General features: G+C 41.8%; 1 protein-coding gene across 4 annotated transcripts in view; it reads right to left on the bottom strand.

Annotated features, from left to right (window-relative positions):
* The window catches only part of BLVRA (biliverdin reductase A), a 54,852-nt gene extending 34,099 nt beyond the window's left edge, over nucleotides 1-20,753 (bottom strand). For all 4 annotated transcript variants that reach the window (XM_086396096.1, XM_086396097.1, XM_086396095.1 and 1 more), the window contains exons 1-2: nucleotides 20,680-20,753; nucleotides 4,328-4,360 (exon numbers count right to left, since the gene is read on the bottom strand). In XM_086396096.1, coding sequence (XP_086252222.1) covers nucleotides 4,328-4,339 — 12 coding nt within the window. In that variant the 5' untranslated portion in view covers nucleotides 4,340-4,360; nucleotides 20,680-20,753. The remainder of the gene's footprint in view (nucleotides 1-4,327; nucleotides 4,361-20,679) is intronic.
* Nucleotides 20,754-27,306: the final 6,553 nt, after the last annotated feature.

Here is a 27,306-nt window from a genome sequence, read left to right as displayed (position 1 = left end):
GTAGATGAGAACTCTACAATTTGTACAGAGTTGGGCTTACACCCTGCTCCCTTCCATAGAGCTGGGTGTCCTCTGCTGTCTGCCCTCCAGGACACTCTGCCCCTGGTGGTGCCCACTGCCCCCAAATCAGCCGACACTCCACAACTCCAGGCTGTGTCTGCTCTCCCCACTCACCCTTCCAGTTCAGCTGTAATCTGGGTTTCACTACCAAACCTCTCTGGCTCATTACAGGTCATCTTAGATCTTAGCCAAATTCAAGGGCTTTCCCTAGGTGGCATTCTCCTGGACCTCACTCCTGTTTGATACTTGAGGGGACCTTCTTAAAATTCACTCCTTCCCTGTCTTCCCTCACCTCACAGCGAGATTTCCTTTTCACTCGTCACCGCTTTCCCTCTTCATCCTGCACCCTAGTGGTGCACGTTTCCCCATGCTCAATCCTGTCCCCCTGATCTCTCCTCCCCGTATTCCCCAAGTAGGGGAGGGGTGCCTCTCATTCTTAAGGTTTCCAAGACCACCGTTGTGCTGAAGGTTCCAACATTGTGCACAATGCGCTGTCCTCTCCTCCAAGCTCTAGACCCAGGAAGGAATGCCAACTGGGCATTTCCACCTGGCCGTCCCACCCTGACCTAGATCCTCATGTTCTGTGCTAGACTCCAACCACCAGCCTCACTTGACCACTGTGGTCTGAACTTCCGGGAAAAGGCCAGGGGCTCTGCAAATTCTATCAGGCACCCAGCATGACGTGCTGGAAATCCTGGGAGTCTTTGCTGCCTCGGACAAATCCTCTGAAACCAAAGGTCTGACTGCAGCTGACAGCCTACTCCTCCCTCCCTGCTCCAGCCAGCCTCAAGTCACTGCAGGTTTCTCTTCCTCTGCATTTTCACTAATCTTTCACGCAAGCTCTGGATTGCTGTACATGATGACTAGACAGTCTATGAGTCATCCCATCACTGAGTCAACTGCCACTCAGTGAGAACACATGGTATTTGAGGCACCAGGTCAGATGCTGTGGGGATGCTAAGATGAAGGAGGCACACGGACAGCTCTACCCAAGTCAGAGAATGGAAGGTCACAAAAGAAGTGATCATTAAAGGGCCATGGAAATTCACACAAGGGAGGTATCACTTCCAGAGAGAGAGAGAGCTCTGAGATGTTTTACCGGAGCAGTGAGGACCAGGTCAGGCTGCCCAGGGATCAGACAGGAAATGGAAGTGAGAAGGGGGTCACAGAAGGTAGTTACAGGGTGTTTAAGGCAGAAGAGGAGGCAGACTAGTTAGAGGGGGTCCCACGGTCTGGGAATATTTTTAAAAGGTTAAGAGAGAAAAGCCACCAAAGAAGGAAAGTTGAAATTACAGAACAGAAGGGGTAGTTGACGATTAACAGAACTATTACTGAGCCAGGCTCCGTGAGCTTAATATGAGTGCAAAGTTTCTACTCTTTTTGCACAATTTCCAAGACCATGAGAATTAGAGCGAGTCACGGGGTCTTAGGATAAGAAGGCAGAGGCACCAGAAAATGGTTAACAGAGGTCAACCCTGGGGTAGGGGAGGCTGGGGTGATTAGGTAGTGAGGACACTCACTTTTGACTATTTAACATTTTGTAGCTTTTGAGTTTTGTTCTAGGTCTGTGTATGAACACTACTACAAAAATGAATTTTTTAAAAAAAACTTGCTTTTTGTTTTATACATATATACATTCTCTTTTCTATTATGGTTTATCACCAGAGATTGGATATAGTTCCCAGTGCTATACATTAGGACCTTGTTGTTTATCCATTCTAAATGTAATAGTTTGCATCAACCAACCCCAAACTCCCAGTCCATCTCTCCCTCCCCACTTCCCCCTTGGCAACCAGAAGTATGCTCTCTATGTCAATGAGTCTCTTTCTGTTTTGTAGATAGGCTCATTTGTGCCATATTTTAGATTCCACAAGTGATACAGTGTCTTTCTCTTTCTGATTTACTTCACTTCAGTATGATAATCTTTGGTTATGTCTGTGTTGCTGCAAACGGCATTATTTCCTTCTTCTTGCGGCTGAGTAGTGTTCCATCATATGCATGCACCACATCTTCTTTCTCCATTCATCTGTTGATGGACATTTAGGGTGTTTCCGTATTGTGACTATTGTGAATAGTACTGCTATGAACATAGAGGTACATGTTTCTTTTAGAATTATATTAAAAAACTACTTTTTAAAGATGAATTTCAGTATAATGCTAGGAAAAGACTACAGCAGGTTGAGCATGTCAACAACCTTCCCTCTGAAGGGGATGGACGAGAAAACAGGATTACAGCAGCTTGAGAAGACCTTAGGTGTTGTTTCGTTCTGAAAAAGTAAAAACTAAAGCAGTTGGAAATGCTGATGGGAAAGAACCAGTAGAAACAAGTTGAACAATGCAGCTGCTCAAAGAGGAATTCAGAGAGGTGGTACAGAATCTGAACAGGCAGCAGAGTCTTCAGTTCTGAGTGTGGACAGTGTTGCTTGTCACGCCAGTAAACAAAGGATGTTGAGGCTACCAAGCCAGCAGCCTCTGCAGCTACCCGCAACGGTGCACCCTCAGGGGACTTGAGATGGGAAGGAGTAGGGTACCGGTCTGGGGTAGCTAAGGTGCATATCAAAAGAATGATTTCAGTAAGCCTAGACTCTTGCATCTTCTCATACACACAAAAGTGATAAATTCACTAATTTGAGATAGTTGTTTTCCTTTAATTAACAGTAATCTTTTGATTACCTTCCAACTACCTGTTTTTTTGTTTTTTTGTGTTTGTTTGCAAAAACTTCTATATATCCTTGGCACGTCCCTTACCTCTTTAGAGCAGTCCCTCAGAGCTATAAGAGAGGCCGTAGCCCAGGCTTAAGTTCTCAGTAAGTCTGCCCATAACACGTAATTCTCAACTTTGCATTTTTTTCAATCAACTCACATTCACAAGAAATGTCTGGGATGGGATGCAGTGGGTCCTTTCCTGAAGTCCACTCCCCTTCCTTCTTCCCAGATCCAGCTCTGGGGTACAGGAGAAGATGCTCTAGCTGAGAAAATCCTGGTTCCTCTGACACAGTAATTGGTCCAGGAATGGGCATGGGACCCAGATCTGGCCAGTGAGGCCTAAAAAGGCACTTGGTGGAACTTCAAGAAAGGAGGCTCCCACTCTTCTGGGAGAGCTGCAGGAATCCATCTCTTTCTCCCACTCAGAGTGAATGAGGATGCATGTAGCCCCAACCGCTGCTGGCAGCCATTCCTATCACCATGAGGGCCACTATCTCCCAGATGAAGCCAACACTTAGATGAGAGCAAAGAGATGAAAAGATCCTGGATCTTTGATGAGATGGCTGAGCCACTGATCAGCCCCGCCCTGGAGCCTGCCCTCCATCTGGACTTCTAGGACAAAAACCACATTAAATTGGGATTTTCTGTACTTGCAGTCTGGAGCTTTCTCACTGATAAAAATCCCTTCCTCTAGGAAAAAAAACAAGACAAATGGGGAGGCAGAAATTGAGAGAGATGATGTCTGATGGTTGCAAATTTTCTCCACAAAGTAAAAGGTGATCAGAAGCTAAGAGTGAGGAAGCAGCTGGGAGGAGTGAGGAAGACTGGACCTGGCTATTCAGGGCAGAGGGAGAGAGAGCTGTCTGGGGACCAAGGAGGGGGTCTGGTGGGCATGCTGAGTACCCAGATGAGGGTTTTGAGAAGTTTGTCAGCTGCAAATAGCATGAAACTATGCCACTCACCCAAGACCACTCTCCTCTGGGCATGGCCTCTGGGCTGGCCATGCAGGATCAGGAGGACAAGGAGAAAGGAGCTGGGGCATGAGCACAGCAGTAGTGGAGGAGAGGACCCCAGCGTCTAGCTGGACCTGAAGGCAGTGAAAGCAGAAAGGGCTGATTGGTCAGGAAAAAACAAAGGTGCAAAGACACAAGGCACCTCACTGGACTGAAGAACAAGTTCAGTGGAAGTGAGAATACAAGGAGGTAATGCAGAGGGAGGTGCTTCTAAGCAGAGTTAATTGTCCCCAGAATAACACTAGGGCCCAGCGGCTGCCATGCTCCATTGTAGCCCACTCCACCCCAGCCCATGAGTGTTGTTTCAGGATTAACTGAGGTAGATAAATTCTAATCTAACTGAAGCTGGACAGACATAGATAAGAGCTCAGAAGGGCCTAATTCTTCCCATATCACCCAGAGCCACGTGCATGGCAGGATGCAGGGGACATGTTTTCAAGTTTGTGCTGATGTTTCCGAAAGCTCTGGAGGGAAAGACGCTCTGTGAAGAAGAAATGAGGCATGCTGCAAGAAAAGCATCTTTAAATCGGTCCTCTTAGAGAACTCACCTCTGTGTTCATCTTGGTCTCTTTCTGTAGAAGCTGTGAAAACAAAAGCAGAGGTTCAGGACCTTGGTGGCACTCGCCCCCAACTCTGCGCAGACACTCTCCTTGATCACCACCCCTTCTCCCCCACTTCCTGTCCAGTTGTCTCCATCTCCCTTAAATGCCTTCAAAACCTTGCCCACCAGTGAGGGGACCCAGGTGTCTGTTCTGAGACAGGTACTCGCTGGCCCCCCTGGGACATCATACCAGTACTGTTTCTCTAAAGGATACTGCCAACCTCTAAGGTTTTCTCCTATATTGGAAGGGATGCCTCTGTGTGCTTAAAACAATGATGCATTTCCCAAAGTTGGGGCTTGGAGAGGGTAGCTTCCTGTCTACCCTTCTTTTATGGGGACAAACAAGGCAGTAAGAAATATATACCTTCTTTTTTCCCTCCTCACTGAGTTTCCCAGGGACTTAAATATGTTAAAAAATCAGGACGCATGCATATACACTACTATGTATAAGATAGGTAACTACTAAGGGCCTACTGTATAGCACAGGAAACGCTATACTCAATATTCTGTAGTGACTTATATGAGAAAAGAATCTAAAAAAGAGTGGATATATGTGTATATATATTAACTGATTCACTTTGCTGTACACCTGCAACTAATACAATATTGTAAATGAACTATACGCCAATAAAAGTTAAAAAAAAAAAAAGTTCAGTGGGCTACTCTGAAGCCTTGGCATTAAGGAGGAGGGAGAAGGGAGGAGACAGGGGAGCAAGAGTCACAAGGAATAAGGAAAGAAAAAGATGAGGGGAAACGAGAGAGAAGGGAAAGAAATAAGGAACTTGTACAGAATAGTGGGGTTCTAAAGTTTGGGGGTTCCAAACTTTAATGGACTCCTGGGGCTGCCTGTTGGAAATGTGCTTTTCTGGGTTGCAACCCCAGAGCTTCTACAAGGGAGGGAGGCTAAGAGTGTGCATTTTCAACAGGCATCTAGGAGACCGTGCTCAGACGGTCAGAGAAGCACTCTTGGAGAATCACTAGAATTGAGAGCAGAATGGATGGGTCCCTACGAGTGAACTTTCTCATTCATTTTCAGAGCAGTTAGAATTTTCACTTGATTTTAACTAGGATGGTGAGTGAGGGTGGGGGGACAGAAGTGATGGAGAAGGGACTAAGGAAGCCTCTCCAGCCCTTCCATCTGGGGTGAGGGGTTGTCCGGGATGCCAACAAAAAGGATGCTCCTGAGGAGCCGAGAAGGGGAAGGAGAGCCCTCCAGGGCCTCCAGAAAGGGAGGCTGAGGTAGCCCCTGTCCTTGGACCAGTCCTGCATTTGATTTTATTCTCTTTCAGAATACGAGAGGGTTACGCGTAGTGAAACGAACTGACTAGCAACAGCAAAAATAATACCCATCTTTAAAAGCCTTGACTCCTGGCAATCTTCAGCCTTCAACACCCCAGGCTATGTGTTGAAAATAACTGGTTTTCAGTAATTCCCTTCTGAAAATAACAGGTTTTCAGTAATTCCCTTCCCTCCTCCCTTCCTGTTCCTCCTTCCTGCTTTTGACAGTGGGTCTCATGACCCACGCTGGTCAGTACACATGTTGTCTCTCCTCTGGCCATATGGAAGCTTTTCAAGTTTCCTGGAAAATCTGAACAGAAGAACTTGTTAGAAATCAGACCCTAAAAAGCAGAGAGTGAGTGATAAAGAGGGTGAGCTTTCTTCTCAGGTCCTCGGGAGTCAGTATGGGCGTGATGTCTTCTTGTTCATAAAATACCTCCAAAGAATAACCAAGACACTGATGGCAAAGCCAGAAGAAGCCAGAACCAAGTCAAGGATGTGTGCTGGGCAATGGTCTAGACTACAGGGGCTCCCGGAGGAGCCTGCCCCTCACAGATTCCTCTCTATCACTCTATGGCAAGTTACTTATATGGTTGAGAATGTTAGTGTGAGTGTCCCTTGGGGCTTACATGTGGGTGGGGAAGTCAGATAACAAACATGAGGAGGTGGATAACAGTTGTGAGAGGACTGGGTCAGCTACTTTATCTACATGAACCTAATCTTTGAAAACTGACAAAAAGGCTAATAATATCAACTCCACGTTACATACGAGGGACCTGAAGTTCAGGGTAGGTTAAAGCACTTGGCCTCACAGTCATTGTGTTGTGGTTCTGAGCTGTAACTTTCAGCTTCCTGGCTCTGGAGCCAAACCCAGAATGCTCCAGAGGCCTTTCCAGGGCTGTCTGACACTCAGCCAGAGAGCTGCTATAATAAACAGGAGATATAGGGTTTGATCTGGCTTCAGTCAAGGACTGTTCAAGTGACCCTGGTCAAACAGGTTCCCCATTTGTAGGCTGAACGGCTGGACTTCATCTCTAACGTCTCTTCTAGTTTTATAATGCTCACTGATTCCCAAAATAGGAAAATCTGGTGACTCCTCAAACAGTGCTCAACCTCAGTTGTGAGATGACTTTACCCAGATGCTCTATCAGACTGACAAAGAATTCAGAACGTTTGCCACAGAGTGTTAGTCAAATATCTTTGATTTTTTTTTGCCATGTTTTGCAGCTTGTAGGATCTTAGTTCCCCAACTAGAGATTGAACCCAGGACCCCAGCAGTGAAAGTGCAGAGTCCTAACCACTAGACAACCAGTGAATTCCTTAACATCACTGGGGAACTATAGATAGGTATCTCCACAGATAGCAGTTTAGCAACATCCATTAAAATTCCAAATGTAAGCAAATGAACTCTGACCTAGCAATTCTGCTGCTTCCCCCTTTTTTTTATTACAAAATTTTTTTCAAGATTTAACAGTTAACTTACAATGTTGTTAGTTTAAGGTGCACAGCAAAGTGATTCAATTATATATATCACACATATACACACATAATTTATATGTAATAGCCAAAACATGGAAGGAACCTAAATGTTCATCCACAGAGGAATGGATAAAGAAGATGTGGAAATATACAATGGAATAATACTCAGCCATAAAAAGAATTGAAATAATGCCATTTGCAGCAACATGAATGGACCCAGAGTTAATAATTATCATATTAAGTGAAATAAGTCAAACAGAGAAAAATAAATACCATGCAATATCATTTATATGTGGAATCTCAAAAATGACATGTGAACTTATTTACAAAACAGAAAAAAAAAAAAAACTCAGAAATAGACTCACAGACACAGAAAACAAACTTATAGTTACCAAAGGGGAAAGAGGGTGAGGGATAAATTAGCAGTTTGGGATTAACATATACACACTTCTATATATGAAACAGATAAATAAAGATGTACTGTATAGCATAGAGAACTATATTCAATATTTTGTAATAACCATTGCTTTCTGTCTCTAGACCCCAAACCACATTCAGGAGAAATCAGTAAATTGCCCTGAGTCCTTTGTCCTTTTTTTTATCTCTTTATTTTATATTGAAATATAGCTGATTAAAAGTTGTGATGGTTTCAGGTGGACACCAAAGGGTGAATCCTTTGTTCTTGTAGAAATACTATTGCTTGCCTTCCCTTTCTAATAAGAACTTCCAGAAAAGCTTTCCTCTAAAAAGTCTATAAAACATATGAACTTTACTGCTTTCCCACAGGATCTGGGGAAAGCAAAACAAAACAGAAACAATTTGCAGAGCTACACATACATGAGAAAGACCCCCACCTGGAAGTCCTACCACCCTAGGTACCAGCAGTCTACCACCAAGGATGAACTGTATTATCATTTAGAAAGCACATTCAGCAGGAGTATCGTGGACAGATTCTTTCCATTCTCCTCCTCCTCCAAGTCTCAACTTCCTTTGTAATAAGATGGCACGGTTGGGGGAGGCAGCAACTCCAGGCCACCTTTTAACACCTGCCCTGCCCATTTTCCCCACTGTCCTGCCAAGACCATTACAGTATGAACAGAACCCAAGGAGGACTTTATTCTATATTTTAACATATTCTAAAAGACCTAGGACCTAACCCTATAACAAGAAGATTGACTTTATTTTTTTGTTCTCTTTTATTTTTCTTGGAGCATAGTTGATCTACGTTGTTGTGTTAGTTTCAGGGGTACAGCAAAGGGTATCAGTTATAGACATACAGATACGCATTCTTTTTCAGATTCTTTACCCTTGTACATTATTACAGAATATTGAGGAGAGTTCCCTGTGCTATACAATAGGTCCTTGTTGTTATCTATCTTATAGTAGTGAGTGTATGTTACGTATGTTAATCCCAGACTCCTAATTTATCCCTTCCCCCCAACATTTTCCCTTTGGTAATTGTAAGTTTGTTTTAGAAACTTGTGAGTCTGTGTCTGTTTTATAAATAAGTTTATTTGTATCCTTTTTAATATGAAAGATGAGATGGTTCGATGGTATCACTGACTCAGTTGACAGAAGTTTTGAGCAAACTCCAGGAGATGGTGGAAGACAGGTAAGCCTGGTGTGCTGCAATCCACGGGGTCGCAGAGTCAGACAACTTAGTGACTGAACAGCAACATCCTTTTAAAATTAGATTACACATGAGTGATACCATATTATATTTCTCTTTCTCTGACTTACTTCACTTAGTATCATAATCTCTAGGTCCACTCATGTTGCTGCAAATGGCACTATTTTGTTCTTTTTTATGGTTGAGTAATATTCCATTGGATATATGTACCACATCTTTTTTATCCTTTCCCCTGTTTAGGCTGCTTCTATATCTTAGCTATTGTAAATAGTGCTGCAAAAATCACTGGGGTGCAAGATTTACTTTTGTTTGATTTTTATTTCAAGGGTTTAATATTTTAAGAATATTGAAAACATTTTAATATTTAAAAGCTTAAAGGCTTTAAGTTTCTGACTTTTAGCATTACGTTTAGAAAGACTTATATATACATTTTTTCTTTTAGATTTTTAACTTTTTCCCCCTTCATTTACATGTTTCAGTTCAGTTCACTCTGTCGTGTCCGACACTTTGCGACCCCATGAATCGCAGCACTCCAGGCCTCCCTGTCCATCACCAACTCCCGGAGTTCACTCAGACTCACGTCCATTGAGTCAGTAATGCCATCCAGCCATCTCATCCTCTGTTGTCCCCTTCTCCTCCTGCCCCCAATCCCTCCCAGCATCAGAGTCTTTTCCAATGAGTCAACTCTTTACATGAGGTGGCCAAAGTACTGGAGTTCCAGCTTTAGCATCATTCCTTCCAAAGAAATCCCAGGGCTGATCTCCTTCAGAATGGACTGGTTGGATCTCCTTGCAGTCCAAGGGACTCTCAAGAGTCTTCTCCAACACCACAGAGGGTTTTAATCAATCTAAGTTGTTTGGTATATAGCATAAGAGAAGACTACTGTAATCTCCCCAAATAGGTAAATTGTTCTCATATCATTTATTCTCATAAATTTATTTATTCTCATAAAGATTCATTCTTTCCCCCAGTGGCTCATATTTAAATTCTTATGAATATGGTTATTCTTTCTTTCACATCATTATTGACCCCGATTTCCATACCTATAATATATTATTTATAGGACTGTGGCTTTACAACATATTCTGCTTTCTGGTAGTTCAAGTTCTCCCATTAAATTGTTCCATATTCATATCTATTCTTGCTCACTCAGACTTCTAGATTAAATTTAGAACAGCTTTGTCAAGTTAAGAAAAAAAATTCCACAGGGACTGTGCTTGTGATTGCATCAAATTGATAAATTAAATTAGGATTAATCATTCAGTCTTCCCACCCAGAAATATATGGTATGCCTCTGTAGGAGAAGCCACTTAAAGAAAACAGAAAAAGAATCTCAAATTAGTTTTTGAATTACTGCATAATTACAAATGACAGCTCAGGCTGCAGTGGTTCACTAGAAAGTTAATTGAAAAAAGTCAAGACTTTGGCATAAATAACCTGCTTAAAGCATTTTCAAGTAGGTAAGCCTCTCCTCAGATGTCCTGCAGCAGACACGCTATCCTCTGGGAAATGGGGTTACAGATCATCATACTAAGTGAAGCAAGTCAGAAAGAGAAAGACAAATGCCATATGACATCACTTATATGTGGGGTCTAAAATATGACACAAAATATGAACTTATCAATTAAACAGAAACAGACTCACAGACACAGAGAACAGACGTATGGTTGCCATGAGGGAGAGGCGGCAGGGAGAGATGGATTCGGAGTTTGGAAAAAGCAGATGCAAGGTATTATATATAATGGATAAACAACAAGTTCCTCCTGTATAGCACAGGGAACTATATTCAACATCCTGTGATAAACCATAAAGGAAAAGAATATGAAATAGAATGTATATGTATGTATAACTAAATTACTTTGCCCTAGAGTAGAAGTTAGCAAAATATTATAAATCAACTATATTTAAAAAAAAATAAATTTTTTAAAACAAAGGCCAGTTTTAGACCTGGCTTGGGTATCCAATAGTTGTGTGATTGAGGCCAGGGCACATGGTCTCTGAGCACCTTGAAAAAGGGGAGCAGATGAGTGTAAATGAACTTAGATGACCCCTAACGTACTCTTTCAGTGCTGACATGCCATAAATTCTAACTCACTTCTATTTTTTGTTTCTTCTTTGGTTTAGCTTTCTTCATGTTTGGCTTGGTTACCTGGAGGTTATTAGCGTCTCTTGGGTTCACTTAGGGCTTCCCTTGTGGTTCAGCTGGTAAAGAATCTGCCTGCAATGCAGGAGACTTGGGTTTGATCCCTGGGTTGGGAAGATCCCCTGGAGAAGGGGAAGGCTACTCCAGTATTCTGGCCTGGAGAATTCCATGGACTGTATACTCCATGGGATCGCAAAAGTTGGACACGACTGAGTGAGTTCACTTAGGGGCAGACAGACACAAGTAATCGAGGAAAAGCTCAGGTTATCAGATCTAGGGAGGCTGCTGCCCAGCTGCCCTGAGTCCCAGTCACTCAGCAGGTAAAGCATTCCTCAGCACTCTGTCTGAACATATGTCACTGTCCTTCCCCTCCCAACTTTCAAAGCTCCTCCCACCTGCTCCTGCTTAGTGACCCCATGGACTGCAGCCCACCAGGCTCCTCCATCCATGGGATTTTCCTGCTCCATGACCCTCCTATTCCTCCTACTGGCCATTTCAAAACCTTCTGCCTTTCACCGAGAGTGATCTTGATATTTAATTCAGTTCAGTTCAGTTGATCAGTCGTGTCCGACTCTTTACGACCCCATGGACTGCAGCATGCCAGGCCTCCCTGTCTGTCGCCAACTCCCGGAGTTTACTCAAACTCATGTTCATTGAGTCAGTGATGCCATCCAGCCATCTCATCCTCTGTCATCCCCTTCTCCTCCTGCCTTTAATCTTTCCCAGCATCAGGGTCTTTTCAAATGAGTCAGCTCTTTGCATCAGGTGGCCAAAGTACTGAAGTTTCAGCTTCAGCATCAGTCCTTCCAATGAATATTCAGGACTGATTTCCTTTAGGATGGACTGGTTGGATCTCCTTGCAGTCCAAAGGACTCTCAAGAGTCTTCTCCAACACCACGGTTCAAAAGCATCAATTCTTCAGTGCTCAGCTTTCTTTATAGTCCAACTCTCACATCCATAGATGACTACTGGAAAAACCATAGCTTTGACTAGACAGACCTTGATATAACAGGAGAGAAATGTTGTATCAGGAGTCAAAGCATGCTTACTAAGAATGTGTTTAAACTTACAAGGGTATATCCATCCTTTAAAAGAGCAGCTTATTCACTCAAATAATTGCAAGCAATACAATCTGAGTGTAACTCAATTTTAAAGGTGGGTTGAGAGAAGGACATGCTGGGGCCCATACATGCTGTTAGGCACTGATACCCAAGAAAGTCCAGGTCAAAACCTTGGTCCCCTATTGCTGAGATTAGTTCTTCCTGGCCAAGTGCTTTTGGAAACCATGAACTTCTGGAACATCTGAGCACAGCACAAACGACAAGTGTGTTGGGGCTGGGACAAAGGAATATAAATCTTCCACCTGGGAAGAATCTGTGTAATTCTGGTTTCTAACTATTTATTTATATCTAAAATTGCTTACTCCTTGGAAGGAAAGTTATGACCAACCTAGGTAGCATATTCAAAAGCAGAGACATTACTTTGCCAACAAAGGTTCGTCTAGTCAAGGCTGTGGTTTTTCCTGTGTTCATGTATGGATGTGAGAGTTGGACTATGAAGAAGGCTGAGCACCGAAGAATTGATGCTTTTGAACTGTGGTGTTGGAGAAGACTCTTGAGAGTCCCTTGGACTGCAAGGAGATCCAACCAGTCCTTTCTGAAGGAGATCAGCCCTGGGATTTCTTTGGCAGGAATGATGCTAAAGCTGAAACTCCAGTACTTTGGCCACCTCATGCGAAGAGTTGACTCCTTGGAAAAGACTCTGATGCTGGGAGGGATTGGGGGCAGGAGGAGAAGGGGACGACAGAGGATGAGATGGCTGGATGGCATCACTGACTCGATGGACGTGAATCTGAGTGAACTCCGGGAGTTGGTGATGGACAGGGAGGCCTGGCGTGCTGCGATTCATGGGGTCGCAAAGAGTCGGACACGACTAAGCGACTGAACTGAACTGAAAATTTATTATTATTTGGCTGCGTCAGGTCTTAGTTGCAGCATGTAGGATCTTTGACGAATCATGCAGGGTCTTTCGTTGTGGTACACTCACTCCCTGGTTGTGGCGCATGGGCTCAGTAGTTGCAGCACTCGGGGCTTAACTGCTCCGGGACACGTGGGATCTTTGTTCCCTGACCAGGGATCAAACCCACATCCTTTGCATTGCAAGGTGGATTCTTAACCACTGGACTACTAAGGAAGCCCCTGGTTTCTAGCACTTTAAAATCTCAATAATTATGCTCTTCAGGATTGTTAGAGGGAATGTATTTTCTTTCCCCTTAGCAGATCAATTAAGACTTTCACAAGCAAAATTTCACAACGTGTTATATGTCTCCTCGATGATAAATCATATTATGCTCTCCAACTGAGCATATGTTTTTCTGCTATTTTGTGTCTGTTCTGTTTTCCTATGTTGCTTTTTTCCAGCTTTCTAGAGATATCACTAACAGATTACATCCTTGATCCACGTATATATTTCTCATGCAGTTTTTTTAAAGGCACTGCAAATTCTCAGATTTCAGATGAGAAAATTTAAGGCCCCCTTCCAAACTCTGAAGTATTATGACATGGTTTCTGTGATGATAAAAAAGTAAAAGTAAACAGTTAAGCTATAAGAACAATCATTCTGTATAAGACATATAGAAAATATCAAACTATTCAGGCACAAGCAAAGATACGTTTCAGTACACCAAACAACACAACTGAGTTGGCATATGGAGGATTAAAAAGCTTAAAGAAATCCTGCAATAAAGTTGACCGAGATGACGACATAGAAGGCTCCTGGCTCCCCTCCTGCTATGGACACACTGATACACAGCTACAGTGGGAGCAGTCCTTTCTGAAAGAGATCCAGAAACTAGCTCAGTGACTCCTACACATCTGGTGAATAAGCAAATATTCACATCAAAACAGGTAAGAAAGGCTGAGTCAAATGACAAGGTCCTGCTGTATAGCACAGGGAATTCTACTCAATATCCTGTGATAAACCACATGGAAAAGAACATATAAAAAAGGAATGTATACGTGTGTATGATCGAATCACTTTGCTGAATAGCAGAAATTAACACAATATTGTAAATCAACTAAATTTCAATTTTAAAAAAGATCTTTACAATGAACACTACAAGGGAATTCCCTGGCGGTCCAATAGTTAGGACTCTGTGCTTCCACTGCCGATGGCCCGGATTTAATTCCTAGTCAGGGAACTAAGATCCCACAAGTCACATGGCATGGCCAGAAAAAAAAAGTTAAAAAAACTATAAGACATTAATGAAAAGAATGGAAAAAGACATGAAAAAACGAAAAAAGATATTCTGTGCTCATGGATTTAAAGGATTAATATTATTTATGTCCATACTACCCAAAGTGATCTACAGATTCAATGCAATCCTTATTAAAACTCCAATGGCATTCATCACAGAAACAGAAAAGCAACCCTAAATTTTGTATGGAACCACCTAAGATCTGAAACTGTAAATCTCCTGGAAGAATACACAAGGGGTAAGTAAACTCCTTAACTTTGGTCTTGGCAATGATTTTTTGGATTTGACACCAAAAGCAAAGACAACAAAAGCAAAAATAAATAAGACAGACTACAAGAAACTAAAAAGCTTCTGCAAGGCAAAGGAGGCCATGGAATGGGAGAATATCTCTGCAAATCACGTATCTAATAAGGGGTTGATAACCAAAATATATGAGGAACTCCTACAACTCAATGGCAAAAAACCCCAAATGGTCCAATTTAAAACTGGGCAGAGAAACTTAGTAAGCATTCTTCCAAAGACATACAAGTGGTCAACAGGTACACAAAAGGCTTTCAGCATTCAACATCATTAATCATCAGGGAAATCAAAAAGAGAAATTATCTCACTAGTTAGTTTGGCCATCATCAAAAAGAAAAGAGAGAACAAATACTAGTGAGGATGTAGGAAAAAGTGAAAGCTTGTGTACTGTTAATGGGAATGTAAACTGGTACAGCCACTACGGAAAACAATATGGAGATTCCTCAAGAAATTAAGAATAGTATCACTGTGTGAAGAAGGCTGAGCACTGAAGAATTGATGCTTTGAACTGTGGTGTTGGAGAAGACTCTTGAGAGTCCCTTGGACTGCAAGGAGATCCAACCAGTCCATTCTGAAGGAGATCAGCCCTGGGATTTCTTTGGCAGGAATGATGCTAAAGCTGAAACTCCAGTACTTTGGCCACCTCATGCGAAGAGTTGACTCCTTGGAAAAGACTCTGATGCTGGGAGGGATTGGGGGCAGGAGGAGAAGGGGACGACAGAGGATGAGATGGCTGGATAGCATCACTGACTCGATGGACGTGAGTCTGAGTGAACTCCGGGAGTTGGTGATGGACAGGGAGGCCTGGCGTGCTGCAATTCATGGGGTCGCAAAGAGTCAGACACGACTGAGCGACTGATCTGATCTGATCTGATGATCCAGCAATCCCACTTCTGGGTATACATCCAAAGGAAACAAAATGATTATCTCAAAGAGATATATATGTACTCCCATGTTCACTGCAGCATTATTTACAATAGCCAAGACCTAACTGCAGACAATGAAAGAATAAAACTGTGATTCATATAGAGTCAGCCCTGCATACCTAAGGATGTGTAATGCACAGATAAGGAAACTGACTATATTCATTATATTGCACCATTTTATACAAGGGACTTGAGGACCCAAGATTTTGGTATCCACAGGGGCTCCTGGAGCCAATGCCCTACAGAGAGTGAGGGACAACTCTATATGGAATATTATTCAGCCTTAAAAAGGGAAGAAAATATTGTTATTTGTGACAACATAGGTGAACTCAGACAGCATCATGCTAAGTGAAATAAGCCAGGCAGAGAAAGACAACTAATGCATGGTATCACTTATAAGTGATTCCATCACTTAATGCATGGAATCTATTAGAAAACTGGTACCCAGTGTAGGGGAAATAGGGAGAGATAGGTAAAAAGGCACAAATTTTTAGCTACAACATGAATAAGGTCTGAGGATCTAATGTAAAACACGGTAACTACAGTTGATAACAGTCATGTATGATTGAAATTTGCCAAGAGCAGAACCTAAATGTTCTCACCAAAACCAGTAAATGTGTATTAGTTCACTCCATGGAGAGAATACTTTCATAATGTTATCTGTATATCAAATCATCACACTATATACACTTTAAGTATCTTAGAATGTTTTTGTCAATTATACCTCAATAAAGCTGGAAAAAAAAAAAATCCTGCCTTAGCTAAAACAACATGACTTGACATTACCACTTAAAACAGCCAGAGATCAAAAGCAGCAGTGGCTACATGTGTTTGTGTTTTCTTTTTCAAAAACATTTTTGCCTATCGCCTTTTACTCCCACAGCAACCCTTCAGAAGTTAGAGCCCTCAAACTTTCATTCTGCACAGACAGGAAGACTTTAAATCACTTGCTGCTGGTGGTTCTCCATCTGCCCTCCTCCTCCCGCCTCAGGAACTGGCTGACCTCCCTATGTTGCGTCTCCTGCCTGCTTTACCCTCCACCTTCCACTTGGCACTGGCCAGAGAGGGAGATCAGACGAGGGGAAAGGTGTAACACAGAACAAATCTGACTCCCTGCTTGGTCACTCTGGATCCTACCTCTTTGCAAAACAATGTTGCCTCTAGCCTGAAATATGCAAGGCAGCACATTCTCAAGGCTTTGCCTCCCAGGCTTGCTCTTTCAAGGCCTAACAGTTTTCATTTATTTAAAGATAAAAAGTTGCACAACAGAGGATCACACTGGTCCTGTTGGAGGTTGACAGCAGACCTACAGGGACAGCTGCAAGAGCAAAGGATTATCACATCCCCTTCCTGGTCTGGGCCGCACCAAGACTTCTGCAACAACTAGCTATACCCTTGCCCCCTTTGAAGCCTGAATTCTAACTCAGGGGTAAGATGGTTCCTTGGGACACTAGGTTACCATCTTCTCTGTCTGCTGGGTTTCCAAAAAAAGTCACAATACTTTGCCCCAACACCTCGACTCTTGATTGAGTAGCCAGTCATGTGGCTGAGCAGTACGGGGTTTGGACAAAAGGAGAGGCTGGTGAACTTATCCCCGACTTGTCCTGTCCCACCAAGCTGGTGGTCCAGCAGTGGCTGACTTCTGCCAAGGCCCCCCTGCAGCCCTGGAGGGCGAGCCCTCCTTGGGAGCTCCACCCCCACACTCACCTCCAAGCTCTGGAACCACAGTCCCTTCCCTGCCCCTTCAGACCGGGGTGGAGATGGCACCCCACCAACCCTCTTACCTGGGTGCCTCACTGTCATTTGTTGGTTCCACGAAACCTACCCCCTCTTTTATAGAGTCCCTTCAAAAATGTCTTGCATTTTTGTGTTTTTTTTTTCCTGTTTCCATTCTAACCAATATACTTGCCCACCAAAATCTCACCGTAAATGAATGGTACAGCCAGGACTAAACAGCTTCCTTGGCTTAAACTATGCCTCTCTTTCCATCTTAGTCTTTCTTCTAAGCGCAAACTGGAATATGAACCTCTCTAGAGCATACCATGAATAATATGGCAATTTCCGCTAACCCAATGGTCTTAATCAACATTTCTGATTGTTAGAACGAGAAGTGGGAAGTGAGCCAGCGTGCTGCTAACCATCTTCTAATGCACGGGACAGCCTCCCACAACAAAGAGTTATCCAGCCCCAAATATCAACAGTTCCGAGGTTGATTACTCCTCCTGCAGAATGCCCACAGCTGCGACTTTCCTCCTCTCTAAAATGCTCTCAGATGCCTATAACCACTGCTCTCAAGCCAGGCCACTGGCAGAAGTATGTTGAGTCCTGCCCCAGGTTCCAGGTGCCTTGCACCAATGCCCCAGAAGTGGAGCCCAGAACCCAAGTCACCTCCAAAGCTGATTGAGCCCTTTTGTAACTGTTGCCCAAAGCCCCTGATATCACTGACAAGCTTCCTGACTCCCAATTAGGCAAAGATGCCCACTCCTGTAAACACACTATAGCGTCCCAATCAATGATCTAACACCAACCTTTCAGCAGGAATTTTTTTCGTCTTGAGGCTATAAAAATTGGCTATTAACTCATGAAAATTGTTGGCTTTCCCTGGTCTGTCAGGAGGTCAGCCCACTGTGCTCACATTATCTCTGCCCACATTATCTCTGCTCTTTGCTCTTAATAAACTCATTCCCTTCTGAAATGCTCTATGTCTGGAAATTCTTTTCCAACCTGTGCTCACACTGACTCAACAAAGAATGGGGGAAGGATTGGGGAGACAGTGACCTTCTCAGACAGGGCCGGGTGCTGGCCTGAGAGGTCCAAGAGTTAAGGTAAAAATGACCTTTACCCCTAGGCTGAATTTTCCTTTCTTGAAGGGAGCTGATACTTTGGGGCCTACCAAGGAAAATAAAATGACTACATGGGGCAAAAGTCGGGAAAAATACACATCAAAATATTAATTGTAAATATGTCTCTGAGTGGTAGAATTTTTAGTGGTTTCTTTGTGGTTATCTATATATTTTAAATTTTGCGGGACTTCCCTGGTGGTCCAGTGGTTAAGAATCCACCTTTCAATGCATGGGATGTAGGTTCGATCCCTGGTCAGGGAACCAAGATTCCACATGCCACGTTGCAACTAAGCAACGAAGACCCAGCACAGTCCAAAAAAGTTAATAAAATAAATTTTGCTAAAATAAATAAAAATAAAATTTGCTATAAAGGTTAGTTAACATTTGTATAATTATTTAAAACTCTAAAAAGAAGCTATTATGCCATATTCACTGATTCCATCCCTCCCAACCCCAGTTCCTTGAGTGCATAGAATTTGACATGGCAATATATCAGGGTACTTTAATAATGAAAACCAGAAAATTGTCTTTACTGCCAATTATAAGGAATGACTCTACTTCCTTCAAGGTCATTCATATTTGAGGAATGAATGAATGAATGAAGTATTCTTTACTTTCAAATGATATGTACTTATGCAACTGACCAAGTTTACTTTCCTAGAGGCATATTTGAGACTCAGCACAAAAGCAATATACACCTGCGCTGTCCTATATGGTAGCCACTGTAGGCTAATTTGTTTCTGTCATGTCTCTCTGCAACCCCATGGACTATAGCCCACCAAGCTCCTCTGTCCATGAGATTCTCCAGGCAAGCACACTGGAGTGGGTTGCCATTTCTTTCTCCAGGGAATCTTCCTGACCCAGGGATCAAACCTGCATCTCCTGTGGCTCCTGCATTGCAGGCAGATTCTTTACCGCTTGAGCCATCAGGGAAGCCCCAAGGAAGCCATTAGACACACGCTATTTTTTTAAATTGAAGTATAGCAGATTTACAATGTGCCAATCTCTGCTGTACAGCAAAGTGACTCAGTTATACACATATTAAATATTCTTTTAAAAATATTCTTTTCCATTATAGCTTATCCAGGAGATTGGATATAGTTCCCTGTGATATACATTAGGACCTTGTTGTTTATCCGTTCTAAATGTAACATTTTGCATCTACCAACCCCAAACTCCCAGTCCATCCCTATCCCTTCCCCTCTCCCCCTTGGCAACCATAAGTCTGTACTCTATGTCTGTGAGTCTATTTCTGTTTTGTAGATAGGTTCATTTGTGCTATATTTTAGATTCCACATATTAGTCATATCATATGGTATTTCTCATTCTGACTTACTTCACTTAGTATGATAATCTCTAGTTGCATGCGTGTTTCTGTTTTTGTGGCTAAGTTAATACTTCACTGTTTATATGTATCTCATCTTATTTTGCCATTCATCTGTCACTGGACATTTCTCTTGTTTCCATGTTTGGCTGTTGTGAATAGTGCTGTTATGAACATCGGGGTGTGTGTTTCTTTTAGAATTATAGTTTTCTCAGGTCCAGGAGTGGGATGGCTGGATCCTATGGTAATTCTATTTTTAGTTTTTTGAGGAACCTCCATACTGTTTAACAAACAGACACACACTATTTAAATGTAAATTAATTAAATATAGAACATTTCCATTTTCACAGCAAGTTCACACTTTATTTTTTCCCCTGGACTTACTTTCTCTCTTACATTATCTTTGCTCCCCATATCTGGTTACATTTATTTTCTGCTGACTTGCTACGGCTCTACATGATTTTGTTGCAAACCACCCTAGTTCCTTTGTGGGACAATTCAGGGTATCAGTACTTCTAAACATTTGTGTCGAGATAACCCTGTGTTGCTGGGAGCTCAGCCTTAGTTTTTCTAGAGTGCACTTAAATCATGTAACCCGCAGAACAACGTCTGAAATGCTAAGAGTTTCCAGTTTCCAAAGAGGAAAGCCAAGTCAGGAGAGGTTAAGTGACCTGCGGAGGATTCATACCAAGGAGCAGAACCCCAGGCCGGCGGGACCCTGGAGTCCCAGCCGGCCGAGTTCTCACCCCCGCTGGAGATGCCGAGCACAGCCGTTCGCTCACCCTGCCGCCCCACTACGCCGCATCGCCCGAAACACTAGCTGAATACCTCTACATAAAAACCGAAACCATCACCATTTTACAAATGAAATAGGGATGAAATATTCTTAATACTCGGCCTTTGTTTATTTGACTCAGGCCCTCCCCAAGGAGCCCGGAGCGATCGCCGGCCAGCCGAGTCTCGCTTGCGCCCGCTCCCTGCCGGTCCGGGCGAGGCGGGCGGCGCCGAGAGTTCTGGGCCGGTGGCTGGTCAGGCGCTGGGTCTCCCGCGCACCTCGGTTTTTAAGCTCCTTCTGGAGGGTTTCAGAAAAGCCTGACCCCAATCCCCCCGCGCGCCTTACCTGCCGCTGGGCACAAAGCTGAAGCTCTCCGAGCCACCTCCGGGCTCCGCGCCACCACCCGCCCTACGAACACTGCAGGAGCGCGGCTAGGATTGGCTGCCGAGGGACGGGGAGAGGCGGGCGCAGGGAGGAGGAGAAACCGGGCTGGGTGGGGAGTGTGTGGGGAAGGGGTCCCGCCTACGCCTCCTCCCCCGAGGGCGCAGCCCCAGCACTCTGCTAGGTTACCCGAGCCGCTGGACTGGCTGTGAACTTGTGCAGGCGGCAGTCTTCGGCCCAGCTCCTGCCCTGTCCCTTGCGCCTTGCTTGGCGGCGCCAGTGGGCCGAGGGCGTGCATCCGCAGGGGAGAGGGGAGCCCTAAGCTCGTGCTCCGGGCCGTCAGAGTGTCTGGGGCTGTGCACCGTGTGCCCCATCTCTAGTAGGGGGCATCGGAGCCCCCTCCTCTGCCCCAGTCCCGCCACGGGAACCCGATGGATCTTTTTTGGGTTAGTAGCTCTGGCCCTGGTGGAATAACCAGGGAGGAGTTTTTTTTCTCCTCCGTGTGTATATTGAAATACCTGTAACATAACATTTCGATCTTAACCATTTTTAAAGTGTATACAGTTCAGTGGTATCAAATACATTTACTTAGTTGTGCAAAAACACCACTATCCATAACTGCTTTCATCTTGTGAAACTGAAGCTCTATACCCATAAAACAATGACTCCTTGGTTATTTCTTGCCCCCAAGTCCTGGTAAGCACCATTCTACTTTCTGTGTTTATGATTTTGACTGGTGTATCTCGTATATGTGGAATCATACATTATGTATCTTTTTCTGACTGGCTTATTTCATTTAGCATAATGACCCCAAGAGTCATCCATGTTGTAACATATCACACAATGTCCTTCCTTTTTAAGACTGAACAATATTCCATTGAATGTATGTTTACATTTTGCTTATCTGTTCATCCACTGATGCACACGACTTGCTTTGTTGGGTTAGTTATTACAAATAATGCTATGAACATGGGTATACAAATATCTCTTTGAGACCCTGCTTTCAATTCTTTGGGGTATATGCCCAGAAATGGAATTGCTGGATCATAGGTGGCTCAGAGGATAAAGTGTCTGCCTACAATGCGGGAGACCCGGGTTCGATCCCTATGTCGGGAAGATCCCCTGGAGAAGGAAATGGGAACCCATTTCGGTACTCTTGCCTGGAAAATCCTATGGTCTGAGAACCCTGGTAGGCTACAGTCCATGGGTCGCAAAGAGTCGGACACGACTAAGCGACTTCATTTCATAACTTCATAGTAATTCTATCTTTAATTATTTGAGGAAACACCAGTTTTCCATAGTGACTATACCATTTTACATTTTCACCAATAATGCACAAAGTCCTAATTTCTCCATGTCGTCGCAAACACTCATATTCTGTTTGTTTGTTCGTTTCAGCAGTAGCTAGCCTAATGGATGTGAGGTGGTATCTCAATTCAGTTTTGATTTGCATTTCCCTAATGATTTGGATCTCTTCTTTGGAGAAAAATCTGTTTTGTTCATTTTGAATCAGGTTGTTTGGCTTTTGTTGTTGAGTTTTAGGAGTTCTCCATATATTCTGGGTATTAATGTTTTATCAGATATATGATTTGCAAATATTTTCTCCCATTCTATGGATTGCCTTTTTACTCTTTTTGCTTTTGATGCACAATCTGTCTTAATTTCATGAAGCCCAATTTGCCTATTTTTCCTTTTGTTACCTGTGCCTTTGGTGTCATATCCAAGAAATCATTGCTAAATCCATGTAGAAGTTTATGTCTTACATTTAGGTCCTTTATCTGTTTTTGAGTTAATTTTGTGTATGTCAGGTAGGGGTCCAACTTTATTCTTTTTCATTGTGGATATCCAGTTTTTCTAGCAACATTTACTGAACAGATTGTACTTTCCCCCATTGAATGGTGTTGGCTCCCTTGTCAAAAATAATTTGACTACATTTGGGGTTTATTTTTGGATGCCCCATTCTATTCCATTGTTCAATGTCTCTGTGTTTATGCTAATACCACACATTTTTGATTAGTGTAGCTTTAAGATAAGTTTTAAAATCAGGAAATCAGGGGTGAAGTCCTCCACTTTAGCTCTTTTTCAAGATTGTTTTGGCAATTTGGGGTCCTTTGAAATTCCACATGAATTTTAGGGTGGTTTTTTCTATTTCTGCAAAAAAGTTGTTGAAATTTTCATATGGATTGCTTTGAATCTATGGATTAGTTGAATTTTATTGACATTTTGACAATATTGTCTTTTACTTCATGAACATGGAATGTACATCCGTTTATTTATGTCTTCTTTAATTTCTTTCAGCATTGTTTTGTATTTTCCATTGTATGAGCCTTTCACCTCCTTACTTAATTCCTAGATATTTTATTTTGTTTGATGCTGTTATATATAGAATTGTTTTGTAATTTCTTTTCAGATAGTTCATTGTCAGTGTACAAAAGTGCAACTAATTTTTGTGCGTTGGCTTTATGACTTGCTACTTTGATGAAAATTTATTAGTTATAATAGGTTTTTTTTTTTTTCCTTCCTTGATGGATTCGGGCTTTCTATATATTAGATCATATCATCTATGAACAGATGCACTTTTACTTCTTTTTTTCCAATTTGGATGACCTTTTTTTTTTTCTTACTTAATTGCACTGGCTAGAATTTCAGTATTGTATCGAATAGAAGTGGCAAAAGTGGCTATTCTTGCCTTGTTCCTTGTCTTTTGGAAAAGCTTTGAGTCTCTCACCATTGCCTATGATGTTCACTGACAGTTTTTCACATACGATTTTACTATGGTGAGGTGGTTTCATTTTACTCTAGTGTAGTGAGTGTTTTTTATCATGAAAAGGTGTTGAATTTTGTCATGCTTTTTCTACATCAATTGGAGCGATCATGTGCTTTTTCCGCTTCGTTCTATTGGTATGACTCATTATATGGATTGATTTTCATATGTTGAACCGTCCTTAGTTATTGTGAATAATCCTTCTAATATGCTGCTGAATTATATTTCCTAGTATTTTGGTGAGCATTTCTCATCAATGTTTATAGGGGATATTGATCTGTAGTTTTCCTTTTTTAGGATGTCTTTATCTGTCTTTGGTGTCAGGGTAATGGTAGCCTCATAGAATGAGGTAGGGAGTATTTCCTTCTCTTCATTTATTATTTTTTTTTCTGGAAAATTAGAGAAGGATTAGTATTCTTCTTTAAATGATACCTTCACTGTGAAGCCATCAGATCCAGGACTTTTATTTGTGGAAAGTTTTTATTACAGATTCAATCTCCTTACCAGTTGTAGCTACATTTCAAATTTTCTGTTTCTTCATGAGTTAGTCTTGGTAGGTTCTGTGTTTCTAGAGTTTGTCATTTCATGTAGGTTCTCCAATTTGTTGTTGTACAGTTGTTTATACTATTCTCTTACAATCCTTTTTATTTCTGTAGCATCAGTAGTGTCGTCACTACTTTCTTATCTGATTTTCGTAGTTTGAGTCTTCTTTGTTTTCTTAGTCCGTGTAGCCAAAGGTTTGCCAATTTTGCTGATCTTCTCAAAGAACCAACTTTTGGTGTCATTGATTTTCTCTATTGTTTTTATATTCTCATTTTCATTTATCTGTGATCTAATCTTTATTGTCTCCTCTCTTCTAGCTTTGAGTTTGTTCTTCTTTTTCAAGTTCCTTAGGTTGTTGATTTGAAATCTTTCTTATTTTTTAACGTAAGCATTTATAGCTATAAATTTTCCCCTTAGCACTGCTTTTGATAAGTCCCATAAGTTACGGTATGCCATGTTTTCATTTTTATTTATCTCTGAGTATTTGCTAACTTCTCTTATATTTTCTTCTTTGATCCATTGGGTGTTTGTATGTATATTGTTTAATTTCTACAACTTTGTGAATTTTCCAGTTTTCTTCTTGTTATTGATTTCTAATTCCATCCGTTGTGGTCAGAGAAGGTACTTTGTATGATATCTATGTTTTCAAACCTACTAAGACTTAATTTGCAGCCTAACATGTGATCTATCCTGAAAAATGTCCAAGGTGCATTTGAGAAGAAGGTGTAGTCCATTGTAGAGTGCTCTGTGTATGTCTGTTAGATCAGTTGGTTTACTGTATTAAGTCTTCTATTTCCTTTCTTATATTCTGTCTTTTTTTTTTTTAGCCATTATTATGAGTGGGGCATTGAAGTCTTCAACTACTATTGTAGAACTATTTCTTCTTTCAATTTTGTCAATTTTTGCTTCATATATTTTGATGTTCTATATTAAAGTGTGTATATGTCTATACTTATTAAATCTTCTTTCTTGAGTGAATCTTTTATGAATATATAATGTGCTTGTCACATAATCTTTTTGGCTTTAAAGTCGATTTTGTCTGGTATTATTATAGCCATATTTGCTCTCTTTGGGTTACTGTTTTCACGGATTATCTTTTCCCATCCTTTCTCTTTCACCATGTTGTGTCTTTGGATCTCAAGTGCATCTCTTACAGACAGCATAGAGTTGCATCATGTGTTTTATTTATTCTGCCAGGATGAGTCTTTTGACTGGAGAGTTTGATCTATTTACATTTAAAGCAATTACTGATAGCAAAGCTCTTCTGTCACATGCTAGTTGTTTTCTATATACCTTTTTTGTCTCTCATTTCCTGCATTACTATCTTCTTATGTGTTTAGTTGATAGTAAAATGATTACATTTCTATCTCATTTCCTTTTGTGTATATTCTATAGCTATTTTCTTTGTGGCCACCAAAGAAGATTATATTTAACATCCTAAAGTTATAGCATTATAATTTTAATTTACTCTAGCTTCACTTCAATAACATGCAAAAACTCTGTTCCTTTATAGTTCTTTCCCCACCTCCTTTGGCTGTTGATGTTGCACATTTACATCTTACACATTGTGTGCCCCAAAACATAAACGAATAATTATTTTAAATCATGTAGAAAACAAAAAGTGCAGTTACAAACCATTGTTGCAATGATATAGCTTTTATAATTGCTCATGTACCTTTACTGAAACCCTGATTTCTCCATACAGTTTCGGGTTACTATTGAGTGTCCTCATTTCACCTTGCAGGAGTCCCTTGAGCATTTCTTGCGGGGCAGATCTAATGGTTACAAACTCCCTCAATTTTTGTTTATCTGGGATTATCTTAATTTTCCCCTCAACTTTGAAGGACAGTTTTGCCACATTTAGGATTCTTATTGATATGCTTTCCTTTTAGCACTTTGGATATATCAGCCCACTTCTGGCCTCCAAGTTTTCGGAAGAGAAATTTGCTGATAATCTTTTTGAGTATACTTGTATGTGATGATTTTCTCCTCTCTCTGCTTCTTTTAAGATCATTTCTTTGGCTTTTGTAAGTTTGACTATATGTATCTTGGTATGGATATGTGAGTTCATCTTATTTGGAGTTGGTCAAATTTATTGGATGTTTATGTTCATGTATTTGACCACGTTTGGGCATGTTTTGGTCACTGTTTCTGCAAATATTCTCTTTGCCCCCTTCTGTTCTTCTTGGTCTCTCAGGCGCATATTGTTCTGCTTGATGTCCCGTAGGTCCCTTAGGCTATGTTCATTTTTCATTTATTTTCGTTCTGTTCCTCATAGTTGATAACTTTAATTGTCCTATTAAGTTACTGATTGTTTCTTCAGTCTGCTCAAATCTGCCTTTGAATCCCTCTTGTTGATTTTTCATTTCAGTTACTGTACTTTTCAATTCCAGAATTTCTTTTCTACTTCATCTTAGGCTTTCTATGTATTTCCATTTTGCTCACACATTGTTTTCTTGACATTTCCCACATATCTCTCTAGTTCTTTGAGCATCTGTCAGACAGTTGTTTTAAAGATTTGTCTAGTATATCTGCCATTAGATCTTTTTCAGGGACAGTTTCTGTTCATTTCTTTCCTTTGAATGGGCTATACTTTCTCTGTATGCTTTGTGATTTTGTGTGTGCGTGTGTGTGTGTGTGTGTGTAACACTGATCATTTGAATCTAATAATGTGGTAATGCTGGAAATCAGATCTTCCCTTTCCCCAGGGTCTACTGATTTCTGTTGTTTTTGTTTTTATTGATTGTTGTAGGTTACTTGTGTGATGAGGATCAGCCTAATATGTACATTTGAGGTTTTCTCTGGTCTTTTGTGAGACTTTTCCTGGGTATGTGTGGTCACTTTCCAATTCCCCCCTTACATACAGTTGTTTTTTATGTCCTAGTCTTTAATGTCCCCCCAAAGGGGGAAAAAGCAAACGAGGAAGGGGAGGTGGGGAGGGAAGGGCCCTTTTAATCCTCTGTAGGTCACTTCAGTTGGGGAGGAAGGATTTGCACCAATGAAGGGAGGTGCAATTGTGGCTGCCCCCCTCTTTGATTGCACCTCTGTGATCATGAGTAGTAATCTGTGCTCAGAGGCAGATATTCAGAGGACAGGCTCCTGCCTCCCCCAAGCTCTATATAAGCCATTCCAGGAGCGTGTGCACAGCTGTCTGCCATGCAGCTGGGGATGGAGGATGGGGAGCTGCTGCTGTGCTAACAGTTGAAATTGGCTGAAATTAACCACAATTTGCTGTCCAAATCTTCCCCTGGAAGTTGAAAGCCTTCAGCAGACTCCAGAGTTCC

The sequence above is a fragment of the Bos grunniens genome, chromosome 4 (assembly GCF_055505025.1).
Source record: "Bos grunniens cultivar Pamir isolate PY7600 chromosome 4, Bosgru_T2T1.0, whole genome shotgun sequence".
Classification (NCBI taxonomy): Eukaryota; Metazoa; Chordata; class Mammalia; order Artiodactyla; family Bovidae; genus Bos; species Bos grunniens.
The sequence above is the reverse complement of the archived record's forward strand: the minus strand, read 5'-3'. Positions and strand labels throughout refer to the sequence as shown.